General features: G+C 42.2%; 1 protein-coding gene across 2 annotated transcripts in view; it reads left to right on the plus strand.

The window, feature by feature from the left end:
* The window catches only part of kcnj16a (potassium inwardly rectifying channel subfamily J member 16a), a 51,927-nt gene extending 24,624 nt beyond the window's left edge, over positions 1–27,303 (plus strand). The window contains exons 1-2 of one of the 2 annotated variants that reach the window (XM_029639682.2): positions 6,630–6,724; positions 22,778–27,303. In XM_029639682.2, coding sequence (XP_029495542.1) covers positions 22,788–23,990 — 1,203 coding nt within the window. In that variant the 5' untranslated portion in view covers positions 6,630–6,724; positions 22,778–22,787 and the 3' untranslated portion in view covers positions 23,991–27,303. Of the gene's footprint in view, positions 1–6,629; positions 6,725–22,777 lie in introns of those variants that run through there. The other variant, XM_029639683.2, reaches the window with a different exon arrangement.

Raw genomic sequence — 27,303 nt, forward strand, 5'->3', positions numbered from 1 at the left:
CTCTGGAGTGGTACGCAATGTGCCCGTCTCAGGAGCCTGACCAGAAGACCGCTTCGTCTGCCCCTTCGTGGTCTGATCGAAGTATTCCAGACCTTGGCCGAACGCCATGACCAAGCATTGAACGCATTGCTGGAGCAATTCCACGGGTTGTCTGTTAGGCAGCCTACCATGATGGTAACCTCCCAGACCCTCAGTAAGCCGACTGTTAGCAGCACAGCCTCCCCAGCCACCTCGGTTTCCAGGGAACCCGCTTACCTCCCCCGGAACGCTTCGATGGAGAGTTGGGCACCTGCCGGGTGTTTCTCGCTCCGTATTCCCTCATCATCTGCAGCCCTCCATCTTCCCCTCGGACTGCTCTAAGATAGCGTACCTCATCACGCTAATGTCTGGGAAGGGTCTCGTCTGGGTTACGGAAGTATGGGAACAACAGTTGGCCATATGCTTCGGTGGATTTCTGCATGTTGGCAGCTGAGAGTGCCTGGAACCTGGAAGCGCTATTCGACATGTTCCTGCACAGAATGTCGGAAGAAGTGAAGGATGAGCTTGCAGCCCGGGAACTACTGACGGATCTCGACTCCCTCATGCCATTTGACCATTCAGATTGATGGGCAACTAAAGGAATGAAGGAAGGAGAGGAGATTAGATTTCATTCGCCCGCCCAAGGATTCTACCTCGCCTCCGAGGCATCCCGGAAGTCCCTGACAACTCTATTGCCAAAAGAACCCGAGGCTACCCGAGTTCCCCCGAGAGTCTCTGAAGACTGCCGATTCACCTCTTCCCAAACAAATGCAACTTGGCAGAGCTAGGCTGTCCCCAGCCGAACGGCTATACAGGCTTCACAGTAAGAGTTGCCTGTATTGCGGGACTACTGGTCATTTCGCCTCCACCTATCCACTAAAAGACCAGGCTCACCGATAGGAGCGAGTGCACTGGTGGGCCATACGGATAACTTTTCCTCTCCCCTTACTCACACCAATTTTCATGCCTTTTTGCTGTAGGGGAAACAATCAAAATCTTTCTGGGTACTCACTGACTCTGGGGCTAATGAGAGCTTTATGGATGCTTTCCTGGCATCCGAGCTGGGCATGCCCACTCAGCCCCTCTCCATTCCCATGGGCGTTAGAGCGCTGGACGGGCGCTCTATAGGCTGGGTCACCCACAATACCACCCCCATCCACCGACGTGTGTCAGGGAACCACAATGAGACGATCCAATTCCTGCTCATTAAGTCTCTTCAGGTTCCCGTGATAGTGTGATTCTCTTGGCTCCAGCAACACAATCCCCTTATTGACAGGTCAGCTGGTGCCATCATGGGCTGGAACCCGTTTTGCAACGCTCATTGCCTGAAGTCAGCTCAGCTTGCCCCGGGACATCTTCCTGGGGGCTCGAATGTTGCCACGGACCTCTCCGCCATTCCTGCGGAGTACCAGGACATCCGGGAGGTGTTCAGTAAGGCCCGGGCCACTTCGCTTCCACCGCACCGACCCTATGACTGTGGGATTTACCATCTCCCAGGCACCACTCCTCCCCGGGAATGACTGTACTCTCTGTAGGGTCCGGAGACCAAGGCTATGGAGACCTAAATTGAGGACTCCCTAGCGGCAGGGTTTATCCATCCTTCTGTCTCCCCAGCATGCTCAGGTTTCTTCTTTGTGGGGAAGAAGGACAAAACCCTGCGCCTGTGCATTAAAACTACCGGGGCTTCAAGTACATCATGGTGTCATGACTTTGGCCTGGGGGGTGGGTTTATGACAGTCAGAAATACCTCTTTCCCCCTTTTTTCTCTCTCTACCCTACTGATGTTACATTTGCAAAAACCTTGGTTAACATAGAGATTCTGGGAACATCAGTAGGTGGGGGGAAATTAACTATATTCTGATAATCCGAACAATTGAACATATGCGGTGGTACTTAATGAATATGATGTCAGTTCGGTTGTCATCTGAGACATTCTCATCAATGAATGATAAGATGACATAAACTCTACAGTGGAAAGTCTACACATGAGAGTTATCGGATTCACATGGAATTGTTGTTCAATTTAAATGTTTGAATATGGAATTAATTGTGATGGGATTAAATGTTATTTTAGCTTCTAAAATTTGAGATGTGGGTTTACATAAGATAGGGCTGCTCAATCAGTGGCCCGCCCTGTGAAGGGACATGGGCTATAAAACTTTTCAAACACGCCATCCTCTCCCTTCCTATATAAGCCTTGACGACAATAGAACTTCCTGATCCGGGGATGAAGGACGACGGTCCGATGTCAGAATGGTTCAGATAATAACTACAGAATGAAGCCAACATCAGCATGAGCTTTGGTTGCGAATGGTATGAACTTTGAACTCTTATTCACTACAGAAGTGATACCTCCTAGCCGTTGAGTTCGGAACAGCAGCTGCAAACGCAGGTTAGGAAGGAACAGACAGAGTATCCCGTCTATCACCCAACGACGTTACTACAACCTATCCAATTGACAACCAGAGACATTCTTCAAAGGACTCGGTTGGGCAACACGGCCTCCCATCTACGACCAACCTACGGAAGCGCAGCTCAGAGTAAATATTTATTGCATTTTCCTTTTCCAAATGGGCGGTAATTTAGAATGCACAAGATACTGCTTCTTCCCCTTTTTCCTCAGTCTTCCCGCTCTTTCACTCAAACCCAGCCCCCTTTCTTTTGTGTAACAAGCTGTCATATCTGTTCCGCCTGCTAGGGACATTTTCCTTTATGATGTCATTTGTAATCAAGTTATGATTTAATTATGTGTGTGTGTAATTATGTGTGATTAGTTAAGTATTTAGTAAATAAATAATTAAACCCAATGTTGTATTGCTGATTCCAATTGTTAGCCAGGGTTCGTGCAGATAACCAGGAATGTACAACTTTCAGATGAGACTGAATTAAGATGACGATTGATATTGACTGCTATTGATGTAAAATATTACTAGGTCTTTAAGAGTTTATTCGGAAGATAACAGCTCTATAAATATTATTTTGTGGTGCCCGACTCTCTAGTTAATTACATTTACAGGATTAGCTCAATCAGGTGATATTAATTGCGGAGAAATTATTTTATAGAATAGCATGTCATATCACTTAATTCGGCATAGCCAAAGACACGACAATGGTGAAGAATCGCTACCCGCTACCACTCATCTCCTCGGCCTTTGAGCACCTCCAGGATGCCACTGTTTTCTCCAAGCTGGACCTACTGATCGCCTACCACCTGGTGCGGACACAGGAAGGGGACGAGTGCAAGACTTCCTTCAACACGACCAGCAGTCACCACGAGTATCTGGCCATGCCATTTGGCCAACGCGCCATCTGTGTTCCAGGCTCTGGTTAATGATGGTCTCCGCATCCAATGCATACCTCATCTTCTCCCGCTCTGCCCAAATAAACGTGCTCCACGTCCAACATATTCTCCAATGCCTCCTGGAGAACCAGCTTTTTGTGTAAGCAGAGAAATGTGAATCCCAAAGCTCCATTATCACCTTCCTGGGTTACATCATCACTGCAGGGAGTGTATAGATGGATCCCGGGAAGGTGAAAGCTGCAAACATTCCTGGGATTAGCCAAATTGTATCACTCCTTTATCTGGGGTTACAGCCCTGGCTTCCCTCCTGTCTGCACTCACCTCTCCCAAGGGTCCGTTCACATGGTCCCCAGCTGCTGACCGGGTGTTCCGGGATCTCAAACATCGTTTCACCACAGCTCCCATCTTGGTTCATCCTGAACCGTCCCGCCAGTTCCTGGTGGAGGCCGATGCTTCGGATGTCGGAGTGGGGGCTGTCCTTTCCCAGCATTCTGCCATGAACCTCAAGCTACATCCCTGTGCGTTCTTCTCCCATCGCCTCAACACCAAGGAAAGGAACCACGATGTGGAGAATCATGAGCTTCTCATGGTGAAGATGGTGTTGGAGGAGAGGAGGCACTGGCTGGAGGGGGCAGAACATCCTTTCATTATGTGGACCGAGCACAAGAACCTGGAATATCTTTGCACTGCCAAGCTTCTCAATTCCAGGCAAGCTATCTGGGCCCTGCTTTTCACCTGGTTCAACTTCTCCCTCTCATACTGACCGGGATCCAAGAATGTCAAGCCTGGATGTGCTGTCACACCGCTATAGCCCCATGGCTACTACCCCGGAACCCGAGACCATCCTTCCCACCTTGTGCCTGGCGACGGCACTCAGCTTGGGAATAGGGAAGCAGGTTCGTGAGGCACAGCATTTCCAGCTGAACCCCGGGGGGGCCCAGATAACCAGATATTTGTTCCTGATGCTGTCCGCTCCTTGGACCCACTCCTCCAGACTTGCCTGCCACCCGGGCTCCTGTCCGACCCTGGTCTTTGTGCAACAACGCTGTTGGTGGCCTACCATGGTTCCTGACATCTCTGCGTTCGTTGCCGCATGCATGATCTGTGCGCAGAACAAGACTCCCCTACAAGCTCTGACTGGTCTCCTTAAACCTCTGCCTGTCCCTCACCATCCCTGTTCTCACATATCCCTGGACTTTGTCACGGGTCTCCCCCCATCTAATGGCAACACCACCATCCTGACAGTAGATTCCTCTCCCCAAGCTACCCTCTGCCAAAGAGACTGCCCAGCTCATGGTGCAGCATCAGGATCCATGGACTCCCAGTGGACATGGTCTCCGGCCAGGGTCCTCAGTTCTCATCCAGGTTCTGGAAGGCATTCTGCACACTCATTGGGTCATCAGCCAGCCTGTCCTCTGGGTTCCATCCCCAGTCCAATGGCCAGTCGGAGCGAGTCAAACAAGACCTGGAGACGACGCTTGGCTGCCTGGTCTCTGCCAACACCATCTGTAGCCAGCAACTAGTGTGGGTCGAATACGCCCGCAACACCCTTCCTTGCTCTGCCACGGTTCTCTCGCCCTTTGAGTGTTTCCTGAGTTTTCAGCACCTGCTCTTTCCTAACCTTTTGTGACTAGGGGGCATTTTTCATTTTTGGAAAAAGAATGTTCCCATAGTAAACAGGATATTTTGTCAGGACAAGATGCTAGAATATGCATATAATTGACAGCTTAGGATAGAAAACACTCTAAAGCTTCCAAAACTGTAAAAATATTGTCTGTGAGTATAACAGAACTGATATTGCAGGCGAAAGCCTGAGAAAAATCCAATCCGGAAGTGACTCATCTTTTGAAAGCTCTGCGTTCCAATGCGTCCCTATTTGATCAGTGAATGGGCTATCAACCAGATTACTTTTTCTCCTTATTCCCCAAGGTGTCTACAGCATTGTGACATAGTTTTACGCATTTATGTTGAAGAATACCCGTAAGCGGCTACATTGCGCAACTGGTCATCTGATGGCTCCCAGAATGATTCTCGCATAAAATACAGAGGTAGCCATTATTCCAAACGGTCCTACTGAAAAACCAATTGTCCCGGTGGATATATTATCGAATAGATATTTGAAAAACACATTGAGGATTGATTATAAACAACGTTTGCCATGTTTCTGTCGATATTATGGAGCTAATTTGGAATATATTTCGGTGTTTTCGTGACTGCAATTACCGGGCGATTTCTCATCCAAACGTGAAGGACAAACGGAGCTATTTCGCCTACAAAAATAATATTTTGGGAAAAAAGGAACATTGGCTATCTAACTGGGAGTCTCGTGAGTGAAAACATCCGAAGCTCATCAAAGGTAAACGATTTAATTTGATTACTTTTCTGATTTCCGTGACCAAGTTACCTGCTGCTAGCTGGACAAAATGCTATGCTAGGCTATCGATAAACTTACACAAATGCATGTCTAGTTTTGGCTGTAAAGCATATTTTGAAAATCTGAGATGACAGGGTGATTAACAAAAGGCTAAGCTGTGTCTCAATATATTTCACTTGTGATTTTCATGAATAGGAATATTTTCTAGGAATATTTATGTCCGTTCCGTTATGCTAATTAGTGTCAGTCGATGATTACGCTCCCGCACGCGGGATGGGGAGTCACTAGAGGTTTCTTAAGCAAGAGGTCGGCATACCTTCAGCCCAGATGTTTGTCCGCCGCTGTCGTTGTACCTGGAAGAGAGCCCTGTCGGCAACACTGCCATTTGATCTGAGCCTTGGTGTTAGAAAACCACATTAGTGTCCAACTTTAAGCTGTCACAGATGCACCTCCCCAGACTTCATTCTTTGCCTTTTGTCTCCAGTCGGCTGCTTTTGCCTTAGAAATCATACACGCCCAATATCTTCTGTTCTGCTCATGGCAAAGTAATCTCACTGAGTCTACCTTTAAATTATGAAGTCACTGTGACCCGCCATATTCAGAAGCTTGAATACCCCATTAGAATAAAAGAAAGCTTGATAACCCCATCAGATTTTTGCCCCCCCCCCCCCCCCCCCTGAAAAATGAAAAATAATTCATGATGGTTTTTATTTTATTTTATTTTGTTTTGGAGTCAAACATAATATTTTTAGTATAGTTTAAGTTTTTCAAACAGATTTGTTATTTTATTTCAGTTTACTTAATCGTTTTTTTTAATGATTTGTTTTTAGTTTACAATAATAACCTTGACACACACACACGCACACACCTTAGGGGAGGTGTTATTCTTTACTTTGTGCAGCTACAGGTGGGTTGATTCATTCTTGCAGGCACGGACGTTGTTGCACCTGTGCCAGTCTCTGCTTTGGTAGCAGTCTCACACACAGGTTGACGGACTCCGGACACTGATTCATCAACTACTTTTGTAACAGGTATGAAACAACCATGCATTCTCTCTCTCTTTCTTGTTTTAGTCCCATACGGAAAAAAATACATGTCAATATATTTAACGTCGCATAAATAAATACTTCAGATACATTTGCATCTTTGCTAATAGAATATTCCAGAAATGCATGGCTATGACATTTAGTCTATAGTGTGGCCAAAGTGGTTCCTAATTTGACTTCTTAAATCAGACATGAATCCCCTTGTGACATGGGGAATGGAACCTTGTTGTGTGCAATAGGGTGGGGCAATTTAATGCAATATTCACAAAACGTTTCATTATTTAAACATTTCTGACCTGTCTATCTAACAGGGTGAAATGTTATGCTTAACACAGTCAGGTTTTCACCCCAAAACACCAGAAAATTGCCAAAAAGATTAGAATCAGCTCACCTGCTTTTACACTATGATTTGACTTTCAGATATTTATTTTGAATGTTTCTTTTGAATGTATCAATGTTTCTTTTGAAATAAATATTTAAACCATTTTAGAAGGAGAGTTCAGTTCCTGTAACAGGATTGACCTTAAAATGAGGGAGGGACAGACATAAATGAATTACTAACCACATTAAATAAATAACCATCTTCAGAATTAACTTTGTCAAAGCAACAAAATTACTTAGGCTTTACAATTATGTTGAAAACGTAAGAGCATTTAATAAAATAAATATATGATAATAGTTTTTCTTCACATACACCGGGTAGGTGCAGTGAAATGTGTTGTTTTACACGGTCAGCCATAGTAGTACGGCACCCCTGGAGCAAATTAGGGTTACGTGCCTTGCTCAAGGGCACATCGACAGCTTTTTCACTTTGTTGGCTTGGGTATTTGAACCAGTGACCAATGTTCTAACAGCTAGGCTACCTGCCGCCCTATTTTGGGGGGTTAGTGAGTTCAAATCTTCCTAGAAGTCACAGAGAGTGCACGGAGGGACATGTCAAAAAGCATGTCTTTATTCATATTGAAAATCCAATGTATTGAATTGTTCATGTGGTCTATATTAAAGGGCACTTATTTTCATATAATAGTGTCAATTAAATATTGGTGTCATGTATCTGTGCTTTACTACTTTTTCACCAAGAAAGCAAATCTATACACAGATTAGTGCTGGTGTTTGTTGGGTGTCAACGTTTTGTTTTCAGATTTAAGTGTTGAGACACAACAGCTAAGTAAGGCTAAAGTGTACACTGACAACTAGGATCTGACAACTACGATCTGCTGACAACAACAACAAAGGAAAACCTGAGAGAGAACATGTTGTAATCTAAGCTATTTAATTACAGACCTTCCATGCATGACTGGTTTTACAAAAAAGGGTAGTTGTCAAGGGTGATAGGTAAAGTTTTGTTGATCAAACGTCTTCCTTTGAACTTTTATTCAAGGTTAAAGAAATATCTATAGTAAGTATCAGAATATCAGCCCCTACATGTTGTTGCATTTCTGAGATGTCAAAAAAAACAAGACAGACAGAAGAGAAGTAAACATAATTATTACATCAAGGTACATACAGTAAGTACTTTGTCTGAATATCTAGAAAGGTGTAAACTGGGTGAATGACAGTAATTGCCATTTGTTTCTTTGTCACTAAACCACAGGAAAGACTTCACGCTTTATGAATACGGGTCTTGCACGCCTAGTAATATGATGTTCTAGAATGCTCTAGATTGCCTGGCCTCAGAGGAACTGAAGGTTAAAAGGGGTGACAGAGGGCCCAGGGCAGAATAGGGGGCTGGGGCCACCTGCGTGAAGTACACCGTTCTGTGCCAGTGAACCCTGGATGGGGTGGCAGAATGTTATTAGTTGAATATTAAGTAAGTGAGCATGTAATGGAGTTGTAAGCAAGGGCCCTGAGCAGTACAGGAAATAAACCCTGTTTGTTGGCCAAAGTGTTTTCCCTTGTTTTATCCCTCTAGTCCAGTTGTCCCTGAATCGTTGACACGCAGCTGTGTGACATTGTGGAACAGTGGCTAAACTAGCCTGGTCCCCAAATCTTGCCATTGGTGTGAAAATGACAGATCTGAGATGAGGCTTGAGCTAAGCTTTATGTGAGCTTGCTGCTTGCTTAGGATCTGTGTTAGGGAAAAGTTTACTGTAGGGCATAACCTGCTTTACTTTGGCTGTGTGTACTCTATGTAGGTGTCGAGTCAGCTGCGCTGTTTTGTACACAAAAGGCATAAGTTCCAGCAACAGGGTAGAGGCTGAATTGCAGGTGAATTGTGCAGGCATTGAGTGCACTAAGGCAAAGGTTTTCAGCACAAACATGCATTCTGGAAGGGCACCAGCTTTACGGAATATTACTGCACACAAGCAAGCGATGTGTGTGCACTGTGCACAGCAAGGACAATCAGAGATGATAGGAGTAAATAGGTGCACAAAATAAGAAAAAAATGGTTTCAATATATTTTAACATCATATAAAAATTAAAAAATCTAACATTTGCGTCTAATGCCTGAAAATGTCTTCCAGAGATGCATACAGCACCTTCAGAAAGTATTCATACCCCTTGACTTCCACGTTTTACAGCCTGAATTTGAAATATATATATATTTAATTCACCCACACAATATCCCATTTACCCCGTTTAAACATGTTTTTTGACATTTTTGCTAATTTATTGAAAATGAAATATCTCATTTACATAAGTATTGACAACCTTGAGTCAATACTTTGTAGAAGCTCCTTTGGCAGCGATTACAGCTTTGAGTTCTCTTGTGTATGTCTGTACCAGCTTTGCACATGCGGATTTAGGGATTTTCTCACAATTTTAGGTGCAGATTTTCTCAAGTTCTATTAATTTAGATGGTGAGCGGTGGTGAACAGCAATATTGAATTTTAAAAGCCTGCTATGTGAAATTAAGTGCCCTTCAATATAGATCACAGGGAGAATTCAATTAATATGGATATGGATCAATATGGATAAATACTTGCTAAAGTGTCAAAATTCAGCATTTTGAAATGTCCCTCCGTTCACCCTCTGTGACTTTTAAGATAACGTTAAACCACTAACCCCCCAAAATACATTCCACAGATTTTCAATGGGATTCAAATCTGTGCTTTGGCTGGGCCACTCAAGAACTTTCACATTCTTGTTCTGACATGGTGTTTTGAATTCAGGACAAATGGTAAAATGTTTGTCTCATCAGACCACAGAATCTTTTGCCTTATGTTCTCAGTCTTTCATGTGCCTTTTCGTAAAACTCTAGGCGTGCTGTCATGTGCCTTTTTCTCAGAAGTGGCTTCTCTCTGGCCACTCCCCCATATATCCCAGATTGGTGAAGTGCTTTAGAGACTGTTGTACTTCTGGCAGGTTCTCCCATTTCAGCCAAGGAACTCTGTAGTTCTGTCAGAGTGATCATTGTGTTCTTAGTCATCTAAAAGCAACTACATTTCTTGGTCTTTACAATTATTGTAAAAATTAGTATTTTGGGGGTTTAGTGGGTTAACATTTTCCTAGAAGTCACAGAGGGTGAATGGAGGGACATTTGAAAATGCAGAATTTTGGCACTTTAGCAAGTCTCGGATTTGTTGAATTCTCCCTGTGGTCTGTACTAAAGGGGATTTCATATAACAGGCATTTAAAATTCAATATTGGTGCATCATTTCTACTTAACATATCAAAGGGATTCAAAAGACACACATTTCGAGGAATGACCCAGTACAGGTTAAGTTCTACCCATTGGATGTTGGTTGCAATGCTCTTGTCAAATTGATATATGCATATGAAAATATATTCTAAAGTATTTTATTTAATGTATTTCAGAATTTACTGTATTTTGAAATAAAAATAACAATTCATTCTGATGCATATAACATATATTATGATATACATTATTTAATTTTTTAATTTTTAAATAAGTTATTTGGACAATTTTAAGTCCCGAACAGTAATTAGGATTCCCATGTAAAAAAGCCTTTTCAGTCACTGAAATATCACACATAATATTTGTTTTGGATCGAAATGTTCCAAATTCTCTCATGGTTAACTCCCAGGAAGTTTGAAAACACAGGCTAAGTGGACGGGGAACTTATATTCAGGAACTCACTTTGACTGACAGTTCTTTGAAACACCTTCATCAAGCAACTTGGAAGCAGTGAGCAGTGTTGCAGTAAAATCATCTCAAGCAGATTTGGTGACACACAATACAACTAAAACACTGAAATTGCATTAATATTGTCAATTTTGTTCATATACATCTCCTGTTTGGCATGTCTCTTGTGATGCATTTCCCAGCAGCACTGACAGATGTGTTGACATGACAACTGCATCAGAGTTTTGAACCCCCACCCCCACCCCATGGGGGAGGGGACCAGTAACTTTATGATCAAACTTTATCAATGTAGAAGCAACAGTCATTTTTAATCCTTTGGTCATCATACTTTGATCTGGTTTCACCCAAATATCATCCCATTTCATGAAAAACATGATTTTGACTGTTCAAGACCTTTAAATATGTCACATATCCTACATAAAAAATAAATAAAAAATGCCCCAAATTTTTTTTTTCTCCTTATGGGTGGTGTGGAGAACAACGCCTTCCTGTGTCTTCTAAGGATAACCCTGAGACACGATGCTCTCTCTCTCTCTCTCTGTGTGTGTGTGTGTGTGTGTGTGTGTGTGTGTGTGTGTGTGTGTGTGTGTGTGTGTGTGTGTGTGTGTGTGTGTGTGTGTGTGTGTGTCCCTATACCTGTGGCCTAAAGCAACTACAGTTATGTTGTGAGTGGTGCCTATGTCCACAAGGACAACTGGGTTACTTCAGCTGTAAATGCATTATATATTATTCTATAATATTATTATTATTATGTTATATAGACTTATTGTATGTGATCTATGATATAATATAATATAATATAATTAACATGAACAGAAAAATAAACCTACTTGACATAAATGTCAGGCATTGTATATGGTTTGTAGTCTACTCGGCCTCTGTGGGAATACCCTATTATGACGCTTCATAGAGAACAGTGCAAACTGGGTAGAAATCAAAGAGAAAGTGTGAAACTTAATCTGACCACAGTGTAACTTGATTCAATTAAACTGAAATTAAGACCTTTATTCTGGTGCATAGGCTACTCATGTTTTATTGCCTATTTCTCACCAGTGTGCTGTAGATTCCTTCCTATATTCCTAGCTTCATCACTAAACATGTTTTCAAATGCAATACTAAACTTGTTTTAATAGATTTAGATGAATAAACAGATTTTACTCATGGAAATCTATTTGTATGAAACTATCAACATTGGGAGGGAACAAAACACTGTTAACATATTTGAAGGGGGCTGTTGTGAACTCCTTTCCTTGTTCGCCATATTGTCTTGGGAGGTATGGGGCTTAATTAAGCGATATTGAACCTGACCGAGGGTTGCATCCCTAATTGCATCCTATTTCCTGTATAGTGCACTACTTTTGACCAGGGCCCATTTGAACAATGGAAAAGGGCTCTGATCAAAAGTAGTGCACTATATAGGGAATAGGGTGCCATTTAAGATTACTAATGGGTAATGTAGGTTGATCAAATTAGGGCTGGTCACAACATAGCGTAGCTGGGGCTAAGTGTGTACACAGTTTACAACTGTCTTAACAGTGAGTTTATAGCAGTAAAAAAACTTTTCGTCATAAAGCACTTTCAACTCATTTACTATACAGTATGTTGTGTCCATTTGGATTTGTGTGTTTTGTTTTCCGTTTGAACATCTTGACCATAGTCAGTGTAAATATGTGTTGCTTTAGGCAAAATACATAGAATATACTGCTGTGATTAAGAGTTTTATGACCTGTGAAAAGTGATTAAAATTAGTGTTATTATACCGTATAACAGTCTAACAGAAGGAGGATTAACTTTCAAAAGGAGACAGTTGTGGTAATGTAAAGATGATGCTCAGACATACAGGAGTTTCCATTCAATAGTATATTATTGTTTTGTTTCCTTCTTTCATTTAAAGATATTTACATTTTGGAGAAGAACGGGTTATAGAAAGTTAGTAGAACCTTTTTTCTGTATAACCTTATATTCTGGCAATGGGGGCTACATTTTTAGCCAGGAGGAAGCTAAATCTTTTGCCAGGAGGAAGCTGTCAAGGTGTGTATGAAGGCGAAGTCAGGTGCAGGAGAGCAGAGTATGATAAATAAAGCGCACTTTATTATAGTTCCAAACCGGGAGCACAACAAAACAAACTCGCTCAAAAGAACGGAACAATAAAGTAAAACGCTAAAGGACATCCCTTGACAATAAACAATTACACACAAACATGATGGGAAACCGAGGGTTAAATACAAGTAGATTGATTGGGGAAATGAAAACCAGGTGTGTATGAAAACAAGACAAGACAAATGGATATATGAAAAATGGAGTGGCGATGGCTAGAAAGCCGGTGACTTCGATCACCGAACGCCGCCCGAACAAGGAGAGGAGCCGACTTCGGCGGAAGTCGTGACAGAAGCAGAGTTTGAGACCATAAAGTCTGGTTGACTCAGATAGGCGGAGAATAGGAGTAATTGCATTCGGATGGAAAAAGAGAGAATGCTTTCAGTGGTGTGTGTGTGTGTGTGAGTAAAGAGGATGCTTTCAGTGATGTGTGTGTGTGTGAGAGTAAAGAGGATGCGCTCAGTGGTTTGGCTGTGATGGAGCCTTCTTCTGCCCATGATCGTTCCAGTTTCCACATTAATTCTTCTCCTCAGCCTCAGTCTAACCTAGACCAATTCAGTCCTGTGGCGTTCCTTTACTGGCTTGTAGACAACACAACACTTTTGACTCCACCCAAATAAAAGTAACTTCAACAGTGGGCCATGCACTGCCTTGCATGCACAATCTCATCCATTTCGAGTTACAGGTTTAAGATGAGTACAGAATTATTTGTCTAAGTACACTGCAAAATCGAATTACCGTTGAGTTAGTAATCTGAAAGTAATAAATCAAATCAAATTTTATTTGTCACATACACATGGTTAGCAGATGTTAATGCGAGAGTAGCGAAATGCTTGTGCTTCTAGTTCCGACAATGCAGTGATAACCAACAAGTAATCTAACTAACAATTCCAAAACTACTGTCTTATACACAGTGTAAGGGGATAAGGAATATGGACATAAGGATATATGAATGAGTGATGGTACAGAGCAGCATACAGTAGATGGTATCGAGTACAGTATATACATATGAGATGAGTATGTAGACAAAGTAAACAAAGTGGCATAGTTAAAGTGGCTAGTGACATAAGAATGCAGTCGATGATCTAGAGTACAGTATATACGTATGCATATGAGATGAATAATGTAGGGTAAGTAACATTATATAAGGTAGCATTGTTTAAAGTGGCTAGTGATATATTTACATCATTTCCCATCAATTCCCATTATTAAAGTGGCTGGAGTTGGGTCAGTGTCAATGACAGTGTGTTGGCAGCAGCCACTCAATGTTAGTGGTGGCTGTTTAACAGTCTGATGGCCTTGAGATAGAAGCTGTTTTTCAGTCTCTCGGTCCCAGCTTTGATGCACCTGTACTGACCTCGCCTTCTGGATGATAGCGGGGTGAACAGGCAGTGGTTCGGGTGGTTGATGTCCTTGATGATCTTTATGGCCTTCCTGTAACATCGGGTGGTGTAGGTGTCCTGGAGGGCAGGTAGTTTGCCCCGGTGATGCGTTGTGCAGACCTCACTACCCTCTGGAGAGCCTTACGGTTGAGGGCGGAGCAGTTGCCGTACCAGGCGGTGATACAGCCCGCCAGGATGCTCTCGATTGTGCATCTGTAGAAGTTTGTGAGTGCTTTTGGTGACAAGCCAAATTTCTTCAGCCTCCTGAGGTTGAAGAGGCGCTGCTGCGCCTTCTTCACGACGCTGTCAGTGTGAGTGGACCAATTCAGTTTGTCTGTGATGTGTATGCCGAGGAACTTAAAACTTGCTACCCTCTCCACTACTGATCCATCGATGTGGATAGGGGGTGTTCCCTCTACTGTTTCCTGAAGTCCACAATCATCTCCTTAGTTTTGTTGACGTTGAGTGTGAGGTTATTTTCCTGACACCACACTCCGAGGGCCCTCACCTCCTCCCTGTAGGCCGTCTCGTCGTTGTTGGTAATCAAGCCTACCACTGTTGTGTCGTCCGCAAACTTGATGATTGAGTTGGAGGCGTGCATGGCCACGCAGTCGTGGGTGAACAGGGAGTACAGGAGAGGGCTCAGAACGCACCCTTGTGGGGCCCCCGTGTTGAGGATCAGCGGGGAGGAGATGTTGTTGCCTACCCTCACCACCTGGGGCGGCCCGTCAGGAAGTCCAGTACCCAGTTGCACAGGGCGGGGTCGAGACCCAGGGTCTCGAGCTTGATGACGAGCTTGGAGGGTACTATGGTGTTGAATGCCGAGCTGTAGTCGATGAACAGCATTCTCACATAGGTATTCCTCTTGTCCAGGTGGGTTAGGGCAGTGTGCAGTGTGGTTGAGATTGCATCGTCTGTGGACCTATTTGGGCGGTAAGCAAATTGGAGTGGGTCTAGGGTGTCAGGTAGGGTGGAGGTGATATGGTCCTTGACTAGTCTCTCAAAGCACTTCATGATGACGGAAGTGAGTGCTACGGGGCGGTAGTCGTTTAGCTCAGTTACCTTAGCTTTCTTGGGAACAGGAACAATGGTGGCCCTCTTGAAGCATGTGGGAACAGCAGACTGGTATAGGGATTGATTGAATATGTCCGTAAACACACCGGCCAGCTGGTCTGCGCATGCTCTGAGGGCGCGGCTGGGGATGCCGTCTGGGCCTGCAGCCTTGCGAGGGTTAACACGTTTAAATGTCTTACTCACCTCGGCTGCAGTGAAGGAGAGGCCGCATGTTTTCGTTGCAGGCCATGTCAGTGACACTGTATTGTCCTCAAAGCGGGCAAAAAAGTTATTTAGTCTGCCTGGGAGCAAGACATCCTGGTCCGTGACTGGGCTGGGTTTCTTCTTGTAGTCCGTGATTGACTGTAGACCCTGCCACATGCCTCTTGTGTCTGAGCCATTGAATTGAGATTCCACTTTGTCTCTGTACTGACGCTTAGCTTGTTTAATAGCCTTGCGGAGGGAATAGCTGCATTGTTTATATTCGGACATGTTACCAGACACCTTGCCCTGATTAAAAGCAGTGGTTCGCGCTTTCAGTTTCACGCAAATGCTGCCATCAATCCACGGTTTCTGGTTTGGGAATGTTTTTATCGTTGCTATGGGAACGACATCTTCGACGCACGTTCTAATGAACTCGCACACCGAATCAGCGTATTCGTCAATATTTCCATCTGACGCAATACGAAACATGTCCCAGTCCACGTGATGGAAGCAGTCTTGGAGTGTGGAGTCAGCTTGGTCTGACCAGCGTTGGACAGACCTCAGCGTGGGAGCCTCTTGTTTTAGTTTCTGCCTGTAGGCAGGGATCAGCAAAATGGAGTCGTGGTCAGCTTTTCCGAAAGGGGGGCGGGGCAGGGCCTTATATGCGTCGCGGAAGTTAGAGTAACAATGATCCAAGGTTTTACCACCCCTGGTTGCGCAATCGATATGCTGATAAAATTTAGGGAGTCTTGTTTTCAGATTAGCTTTGTTAAAATCCCCAGCTACAATGAATGCAGCCTCCGGATAAATGGTTTCCAGTTTGCAAAGAGTTAAATAAAGTTCGTTCAGAGCCATCGATGTGTCTGCTTGGGGGGGGGATATATACGGCTGTGATTATAATCGAGGAGAATTCTCTTGGAAGATAATGCGGTCTATATTTGATTGTGAGGAATTCTAAATCAGGTGAACAGAAGGATTTGAGTTCCTGTATGTTTCCTTCATCACACCATGTCTCGTTAGTCATGAGGCAAACGCCCCCGCCACTCTTCTTACCAGAAAGATGTTTGTTTCTGTCCGCGCGATGCGTGGAGAAACCCGTTGGCTGCACCGCATCGGATAGCGTCTTCCCAGTAAGCCATGTTTCCGTGAAGCAGAGAACGTTGCAGTCTCTGATGTCCCTCTGGAATGCTACCCTTGCTCGGATTTCGTCAACCTTGTTGTCAAGAGACTGGACATTGGCAAGAAGAATGCTGGGGAGTGGTGCGCGATGTGCCCTTTTTCGGAGTCTGACCAGAACACCGCCTCGTTTCCCTCTTTTTCGGAGTCGTTTCCTTGGGTCGCTGCATGCGATCCATTCCGTTGTCCTGTTTGTAAGGCAGAACACCGGATCCGCGTCGCGGAAAACATATTCTTGGTCGTACTGATGGTGAGTTGGCGCTGATCTTATATTCAGTAGTTCTTCTCGACTGTATGTAATGAAACCTAAGATGACCTGGGGTACTAATGTAAGAAATAACACGTAAAAAAACAAAAAACTGCATAGTTTCCTAGGAACGCGAAGCGAGGCGGCCATCTCAGTCGGCGCCGGAAGTATAATACTATCCAACCACTGGCACTTGACCCAAAACGTGTATTTTTGCTGGTTCTACAAACAATCAACATGTCACAAAATTTAAACCACCCTAGTTGCTGTAAGTGTTACGTGTTTCTCCTTAGATGACCTTGGTAAGACAAAATATATAAGTTACAGGAAGCCCTGTGAGTGGCAGGGCAATAGAAACAAACTGCAGTAGGGAAAAATACACCTCTGCATAATCATGCCACATGATACTTCCAAGTAGCTGAAAACACCACAGAAAATTAATGGGGCCAACAGGGTCTGTTGCCATGGGTTTTTGCATCTCTAGGCAACTGCCTCATTATGATAAACGGTATTGACACAGTGCGTGGAGGCAGGAAAAAAGGGAATCATAGATGGTAAACATTCCCAGATTAACATTTTAAAATAGCATCTTGAGAGCAGAAAAGTGTGCCATGGGAGAAAAGACAAAATATGAAGAAGAACCAATAAGAAAAAAAGAAAACCACTTCCATGAAATTATGAACAACCAGCTGTGGAAAAAAGTAGGCAATAAAGTGTCTGCCACTCCCTTCCTCTCTCTCTTCCCCCTTGTCAATATGCCTTGTCTCAAAGTTTTCACTGTCAACAAAAAAGCGTCCTTAGCTTTCTTCTCTCGAGCACTAATCACAAACGCATGTACACTGGACAAAAATATAAACGCAACATGTAAAATGTTGGTGCCGTGTTTCATGAGCTGAAATAAAAGATGCAAGAAAAAAAAACGTATTTCTCAAAAATGTTGTGCACAAATTTGTTTACAACACTGGTAGTGAGCATTTTTCCTTTGTCAAGATAATCCATCCACCTGACAGGTGTGGCATATCAAGAAGCTGATTAAACAGAATGATCATTACCCAGGTGCACCTTGCTCTGGAGACAATAAAATGTCAGTCTAAAATGTGCAGTTTTGTCACCAAACACAATGCCACAGATGTCTCAAGTTTTGAGGGAGAGCACAAATGGCATGATGACTGCAGGAATGTCCATCAGCACTGTTGCCAGAGAATTGAATGTACATTTTTTGACCAATGTAATTTTACAGAATTTGGCAATATGCCCAACCGGCTTCACAAATGCAGACCTGTCACGGCTGTCGTAAGAACGGGACCAAGGCGCAGCGGATGTTGAGTTCCACATATTTATTGCAAGGTGAAACTTAAAGAAAAAACAATAAATCAATAACCGTGACTACGTGGTGCACAAACACAAAACAATATCCCACAAACACAGGTTGTAAAAATAGCTACTTAAATATGATCCCCAATTAGAGACAACGATTACCAGCTGCCTCTAATGGGGAATCATATAAAACACCAACATAGAAAGTATAAATTAGAAAACAACATAGAAATTATAAACTAGAATACCCCTTAGTCACACCCTGACCTACAACACCATAGAGAAACAAGGGCTCTCTATGGTCAGGGCGTGACAAGACCATGTTTAACCGCACCAGCCCAGGCTTCCACATCCGGCTTCTTGACCTGAGGGACCGTCTGAGACCAGCCACCTGGACAACTGATGAAACTGTGGGTTTGCACAAACAAAGAATTTCTCCACAAACTCGTCATCCTCACCAGGGTCTTGACCTGACTGCAGTTTGGCGTCGTAACCGATTTCAGTGGGCATATGCTCATCGTCGATTGCCATTGGCAGAGTTTCAACTGTACGGGGCAGATGGCAAACAGCGTGTATGGCATTAGCTGATGTCAACATTGTGAACAGAGTGCCCCATGGTGGCGCTGGGGTTATGGTATAGGCAGGCATAAGCTATGGACAATGAACACAATTGCATTTTTTCAATGGCAATTTGAATGCACAGAGATTCTGTGACGAGATCCTAAGGGACCATTGTCCTTTCATTCATCTGCCGCCATCAACTCATGTTTCAGCATGATAATGCACATCCCTATGTCGCAAGGATCTGTACACAATTCCTGGAAGCTGAAAATGTCCCAATTCTTCCATGACCTGCAAACTCACCAGACATTAAAATCGTTGAAATTGTTTAATGTTGCGCTGATATTTTTGTTGGACCCTTCTGAAATGTTGGGACTTTGTCAAGCTGCTCTATATCGACGTGTACAACAGTGTGCCCCAGTTCCAGCAAATATCCAGCAACTTCGAACAACCACTGAAGGGGAGTGGGACAACATTCCACCGGCCACAATTAACAGCCTGATTAACTCTATGTAAAGGATATGTGTCAAGTGTGCATGAGAATAATGGTGGTTACACCAGATACTGACTAGTTTTCTGATCCACACCTTTTTTTAAGGTATCTGTGACCAATAGATGCATATCTGTATTCCCAGTCATGTCAAATCCATAGATTAGGGCCTAATTAAATTATTGATATGAACTGTAACTCAGTAAAATCGTTGAAATTGTTTCATGATGCGCTGATATTTTTGTTGGACCAATCTGAAATGTTACGACTTTGTCAAGCTGCAGTAACCGACACAATTGACAATGATTTCTGTGTCATTTGGAAGAATGAAAATGAATCTAACTTTTGTGCACTAGTGCGGCGACTAAGCAAAAATACTCAAATGTGCATTTCGTGATAAAAGCACCAAAGTTGGCACAGAGGTAAATGCAAGCAGACTGAAAAGATGTAGCCACCCCAGATTTGGCCCCTGGGGGGCATTGCAGTCACTATAACAAAAAAATAACTAAGGAATTGAAATACATATTTTGCCTTAAATCAATGTATCTGGTGAGAGTCTCATCTTTGAGATTCAATTGGAACTGAGCTGATAGCCCATAGCATTCTAAAGTTAGAGCTACAAGTGTGTTGGCACCGGTGCCCATATCACCCATATTAGAAGCCATCTTTGGTCGTACCGGTATGTCAGATTAGCTCAATCACCAATATCTCAGACTCTAAGTATCACAGAAAAACAACACTTTGAATAAATAACAGACATGCTCATGAAAATAATTTGCTAGAAACTGTTAGAAACATAACAAAACATAAAAAAACATGTTTTTTTACATCACTTTTGACTATAAATGTGTGAACAATTATTAAAATCAGCTTATTTTGGAGCATTTAAACCATTTACTTGTTTTATAAAAGGTTAACTAGAGTCGATGTCCGTGCCCCGAGAAAATCGAATTAGCATTATACAAAAAAAGTAATTTTGCATGAGCTGCGTCTCAATCCACCGATGGCCTTCCACATCTGCGCTGGAAGGGGGCCGAGCTACAGTGGTGTAGATGTAAGATCTTTCTTATATTGCTCAGATATAGGACAGACACTTTAAAACAAACTTCCTTTTGATGTATTTTTTGACTATCTGTTTTTCCATGTATGAATCTGTTATTCAATATGTTTCTATGGGCTAATAACAGTAAGGAAAAATTCTATGTTTCATCAATTATTTTCTTTATATATGTTTTTGATACCTAAAGGGGTCCTAAAATTCTAAATACAATATCTAAATAATCCTTGGTATGTACAGCTTAAAACAATTCCACATGTTAGGAGCCCACCTTGTTAAGTGTCAGTGTGCAGTGGTGAGGACGGAGTCAGGCGCAGGACACAGAACTGAATAAAATTATGTACTTTACTCGAAAAGAAACAAACATAAATTTCACGCAGGGAAAACACACATAACACATCAGTCTAACACTCGACAAGGAACAAACATGCATAAAACATATTTGGGAACCAGAGGGTTAAATAGGGAAAATAATATTAACGTAATGGGAACCAGGTGTGTACAATCAAGACAAAACAACATAGAAAAAAGAAATGTAGATCGTGGCAGCTAGAAAAGCCGGTGATGACGAACGCCGCCCGAACAAGGAGAGGCACCAACTTCGGCGGAAGTCATGACACCCCTCGTAATTTCAAATAAACAAAAAAGTGTGATGAGTCTGCAATGAAAAATATGTAGCATAATGCTACTTTCTTTTTCATTTTTAAAATGAATTTCACTGCATCAGAGATAGTGTACACAGACATTTCAGCTTTGCAGCCTTCTTCAGTGTGTATGTACACGTTTTTTTGTCATTCAAAACAGCATTTATGGGGAACTGGTTAGCAGCAGGTGCTTCTAATCAGGATAGATATTTTTGTTTTTTACATCTCAGTCGACCAGACAGGTCATACAGGCTCTAGTTTTGTCGCACCTGGACTACTTCCCAGTTGTTTGGTCATGTGCGGCAAAGAGGGATATACAGTGAGCTCCAAAAGTATTGGGACAGTGACAATTTTGTTGTTGTTTTGGCACTGTACTCCAGCACTTTGGATTTGAAATTATTTGATGACTATGAGGTTAAAGTGCAGACTGTCATCTTTAATTTGAGCAAATGTTCATCCATTTCTGATTATCCGTTTAGAAATTGCAGCACTTTTTGTACGTGGTCAAATTCACGTATACATATGTGTATTAAAGTAGTCAAAAGTTCTGTATTTGGTCCCATATTCCTAGCGCTCAATGACTACATCAAGCTTGTGACTCTACAAACTTGTCAGATGCATTTGCTGTTTGTTTTGGTTCTGTTTCAGATTATTTTGTACCCAATAGAAATTAATGGTAAATAATATATTGTGTCATTTTGGAGTCATTTCTATTGTAAATAAGTATAGTATATGTTTCTAAACACTTCTACGTAATGTGTATGCTACCATGATAAATGATAGTCCTGAATTAATCGTGAATAATGATGAGTGAGAAAGTTACAGACGCACAAATATCATACCCCCCCAAATAAATGCTAACCTTCCCTGCTATTGTAATGGTGAGACGTTAGCATGTTTTGGAGGTATGATATTTGTGTGTCTGTAACTTTCTCACTCATCGTTATTCATGACATACTGTACATCAGATTTCACCAACATGTTTGATAGATTTCTTTATCGTTCATAGTTAAATAAGTGTGGATTCTGAAAGTTAGAATTTAATGAGGTGTCTGATGATAGTATAAGCCAGTGATGACAATAGACTTGATGCTTTTACAGCTATCATTGAAAGTAAATATATTGAAAAATCGAAAAATGAAATAAGCTTTACCGCTAGTCCTTTTTGAGTGTGGACCATCACTCTTTATTGCTTCCAAAACTTTCATAAAATAAACATGTTACTGCTTGATAGACAATGTCTCTTTGAAATCATTACCAAATTGGGGTCAGAGAGAGAGCAACCACATTTCAACTCAACTGCTTTCCGTCGAAACATTTTTTTTGCCAATGAATCTCAGAGAGAAGTCTCCCAAATCACCATCAAGTTGATTCCAATTGCAGAAATGTTCCATCATAATGATGGAATTGCAAAACCTCTCCACATAAGTGTTCTCCTCCCTAACACACAAACACCCAACTCAAATCCACACACTCAAAATGACCATGACCCACCAACAAACCACGTGAATGTATCTGGATGGAGTGTGCTGTTGTAAAACTGTTGTCCTTCAAATGCCACCATACTCTTGTAAATATATTTGTTCAGATATTTTGTAAATTATGTTTGTTTAATTCTTAATTTATAATCTCGGAACCCAGAACCAAATCTCAGTTTGGCCACCAGTTCTAGAGACTACGATTCATAAGAGTAACATGTTCAGTGTTATACGGTAGAAAATACAATCATTAAACATTCTTTTCTTGTCTCTCTTCTTCCCAGATCTTACAGGATGAACAAAGAGTACACCAAGGTCAGTTCCTCTGATCCCTCCGTCAACGCCTACACCACCACCCTGTCCGCCGTGAAGGCCGAGATCGACTACAAGCGCAAGAAGTGCCGCTACGTCCGCAAAGATGGCAAGTGCAATGTTCTGTTCCGCCATGTTCCTGAGGAGTGGCTCATGTACGTCACCGACATCTTCACCACGCTGGTGGAGATCAGATGGCGCGTCATGTTCCTCATCTTTGCCCTCTCCTACATCTTCTCCTGGCTCTTCTTTGGCATCATCTATTGGGTGATTGCCATGGCTAATGGCGACATGAAGGACCCTACTAATGCCCCCTGCGTGTACGAGGTGAGGGACTTCACTGGGGCTTTCCTCTTCTCACTGGAGACCCAGACCACGATCGGTTATGGTTTTAGAGGGATGTCGGAGAACTGCATGGTGGCGATCATCGTTGTGACTGTGCAGGACGTCATCAGCTGTTTTATTGACACATTTGTCATCGGTATCGCTGTGGCGAAGATGGCATCGGCACGGAAACGGGCGCAGACTGTGGGCTTCAGCAACTGCGCCGTCATTAACTTGCAAAATGGGCAGTTGTGCCTGTCTTGGAGGATTGGGGACTTCCGCCGGCACCACGTGGTGGAGGGGAAGGCCCGCGCCCAAATCTTCCGCCCCAACATGCATGCCACAGGCACGGAAGATGTCATCTACAAGGACCTGGAAATCAAACAGAGTGATTTAATTTTAGCAATACCAACCACCATCTTCCACGTTATTGAGCCAAGTAGTCCACTCTACCGCATGAGCTTAGAGGAGCTTCGGAAAGATGACTTTGAGTTGGTGGTGTCCTTCACCTACACAGACGACTCGACGGGCATCCTGCACCAGACCCGCACCTCCTACACGCCCGACGAGATCCACTGGGGACATCTGTTCCAAGAGATGCTGAATGTTAACCGGAGGTACTACAAGGTAGACTACTCCATGTTCCACCACACTGCTAAGGTCCTGGTTCCGGAGGTCAGTGCAGAGGAGTACGAGCAAATGAAGCTTGGGCATTACCCACGCAACTCGCCGCGCCCCAAGAGCCCATGCATTAATCGCAAACCCCCAACTGTGACTGTAGAACTGGTGAATGGCACCCCAGAACCAAAGGAACATGTAGCCATGGTTGCCACTATTGCAGCAGTTTGTGAGGATCACTGACATTTGTGTCTTACAAGGAACCCCGTTCAGACATAGATGTTCTACTGATATGATGATGCCAACACAGTGATCAATGGCCATTCAGAAACATATGAACTCATGGACAATTTGATCATTTCTTCACAGGCAACAGTAAGAGCAGGCTGTGTACTTAGTGGAATTTATTGCAGGAAGTAACCCCCCCAACCCGCACACACACACACACAAATGTGGAAACTGCTGTCGTGTTGCTTGCTAAGTTTTTTTTGTCAAACTTAGTATCTATGGTGGAGTCACAATATAATACAAACAATTATACAATGTCTGCTCCTCAATATGATAGATAGGCTACTGAAATCAAAGAGATACAGAAAATGAATAGAAATAAGATAATCATGATTTTTATGGAGAGGTTATGGTAACTTAGTACTGTCATCTACAACAGAAAGTACTATATAGAGATGCATTTATTTTCAGAATATGTTTTGAGGTGTGAGATAAAATGCTGTTTTATTTTGTGAGTGCTTTGTAAAATATGTACAGTGCCTTCAGAAGTACCCCTTGACTTATTTCACATTTTGTTACAGCCTGAATACAAAATGGATTAAATATTTGTTTCTCACCCATCTACACACAATACCCCATAATGACAAAGTGAAAGCATTTAGAAATTATTGCAACGTTATTTAAAATGAAATACAAAAATATCAAATTTACATAAGTATTCACACTCCTGAGTTAATACATGCTAGAATCACCTTTGGCTGCGATTACAGTTGTTAGTCTTTCTGGGTAAGTCTCTAAGAGCTTTGCATACCTTATTGTACAATATTTGCACGTTATTATTTTTAAAATTCTTCAAACTATGTCAAGTTGGTTGCTGATCATTGCTACACAGCCATTTTCAAATCTTGCCATAGATTTTCAAGCCAATTTAAGTCCAATCTGTAACTTTGCTAAACAGGAACATTCATTGTTGTCTTGGTAAGCAACTCCAGTGAATATTTGGCTGTGTTTTAGGTTATTGTCCTGCTGAAAGGTGAATTTGTCCCCCAGTGCTTTGTCCCCCAAAGCAGACTGAACCAGGTTTTCCTCTAGAATTTTGCCAGTGCCTAGCTCTATTCCATTAATTTTTATCCTAAAAAACTCCCTAGTCCTTGCCGATGACAAGCATACACATAACATGATGCAACCACCAACAAGCTTGAAAATATGAAGAGTGGTACTCAGTGATGTGTTGTGTTGGATTTGTTGAAACAAAATGCTTTATATTCAGGACATAAAGTTAATTTCTTACATCTTTACAACTTTTTTTTACACCTTTAGTGCCTTATTGCAAACAGTATGTATGTTTTGAAATCGTTGTATTCTGTACAGGCTTTCTGCTTTTCACACTGTCATTTAGATTAGTATTGTGCAGTAACTACAATGTTGTTGATCCATCCTCAGTTTTCTCCTATCCCAGCCATTCAAATCTGTTTTAAAGTTAGCATTGGCCTCATGGTGAAATCCCTGAGCAGTTTCCTTCCTTTCTGGCAACTGAGTCAGGAAGGACGCTGCATCTTTGTAGTGACCGGGTGTATTGATACACCATTCAAATTGTAATTAATAACTTCACCATGCTCAAAGGGATATTCAATGTCTGTTTTTTTTGTATTTTTACCCATCTACCAATAGATGCCTTATTTGCGAGTCATTTGAAAACCTCCCTGGTCTTTGAGGTGGTCATTCAGAAATCATGTTAAACACTATTATTGCACACAGAGTGAGTCCATGCAACATATTATGTGACTTGTTAACTTCTTGCGTCGAGCCATCCCGGATCCGGGATCGTGACTACAGCCTCAAGACCATTACCATTACCATAACGCAACGTTAACTATTCATGAAAATCGCAAATGAAATGAAATCAATATGCTAGCTCTCAAGCTTAGCCTTTTGTTAACAACACTGTCATCTCAGATTTTCAAAATATGCTTCTCAACCATAGCAAAACAAGCATTTGTGTAACAGTATTGATAGCTAGCGTAGCATTTAGCATAGCATTTAGCGTTAGCATTCAGCAGGCAACATTTTCACAAAAACCAGAAAAGCATTCAAATAAAATCATTTACCTTTGAAGAACTTCGGATGTTTTCAATGAGGAGACTCTCAGTTAGATAGCAAATGTTCAGTTTTTACAAAAATATTATTTGTGTTGACAAATCGCTCCGTTTTCTTCATCACGTTTGGGTAAGAAAAAAATGAAAATTAAGTCATTAAAACGCAAACTTTTTTCCAAATTAACTCCATAATATCGAAAGAAACATGGCAAACAATGTTTAGAATCAATCCTCAAGGTGTTTTTCACATATCTATCGATGATAAATCCTTTTTGGCAGTTGACTTTCTCTTCTGAAGAAATGGAACGTGCATGGACCTAGAGATTACGCAATAATTTTGACACAGGACACCGGGCGGACACCTGGTAAATGTAGTCTCTTATGGTCAATCTTCCAATGATATGCCTACAAATACGTCACAATGGTGCAGACACCTTGGAGAAACGACAGAAAGGGCAGGCTCATTCCTGGCGCATTCACAGCCATATAAGGAGACATTGGAACACAGCGCCTTCAGAATCTGGGGCATTTCCTGTATGAAACTTCATCTTGGTTTCGCCTGTAGCATTAGTTCTGGGGCACTCACAGTTTTTTCTTTCCAAAGCTGTCAATTACATGCATAGTCGAGCATCTTTTCGTGACAAAATATCTTGTTTAAAACGGGAACGTTTTTTATCCAAAAATTAAAAGAGCGCCCCCTATCTCGAAGAAGTTAAGGAACTTTTTTACTCCTGAACTTAGTTTGGCTTGCTGTAACAAAGGGGTTGAATACTTTTGGACTCAAGACATTTCAGCTTTACATTTTTAATTCATTTGTAAAAATGTCTAAAAACATAATTCCACTTTGACATTATGGGGTATTGTGTGTAGTGACACAATCTCAATTTAATCCATTTTAAATTCAGACTGTAAAAGAAAATGTGGAACAAGTCAAGGGGTGTGAATACTTTCTGACGGCACTGTATGTGAGTATGTTGAACACAATGATGTACCATCACATTACAGAAATGTTGAGCACAGTGGAATGAAGTGTTTTGCTTGTTGTGTGGTTAGTTTAAAACATGATACTTTTGCGCACACGCTGTGTTCAATACACATTTACATCTGTTGCTTTTATAAACTGATCATTAAAATGATTCACTGCACAGCAAATTGGCTAACATTTCTAGTGTTGATTCAAGAATTAAAGTAACTCCGTAAAAGTTCAATTAAAACTCAGTGGTGTAAAATAA

Source organism: Oncorhynchus nerka, linkage group LG28 (assembly GCF_034236695.1).
Source record: "Oncorhynchus nerka isolate Pitt River linkage group LG28, Oner_Uvic_2.0, whole genome shotgun sequence".
Taxonomy (NCBI): Eukaryota; Metazoa; Chordata; class Actinopteri; order Salmoniformes; family Salmonidae; genus Oncorhynchus; species Oncorhynchus nerka.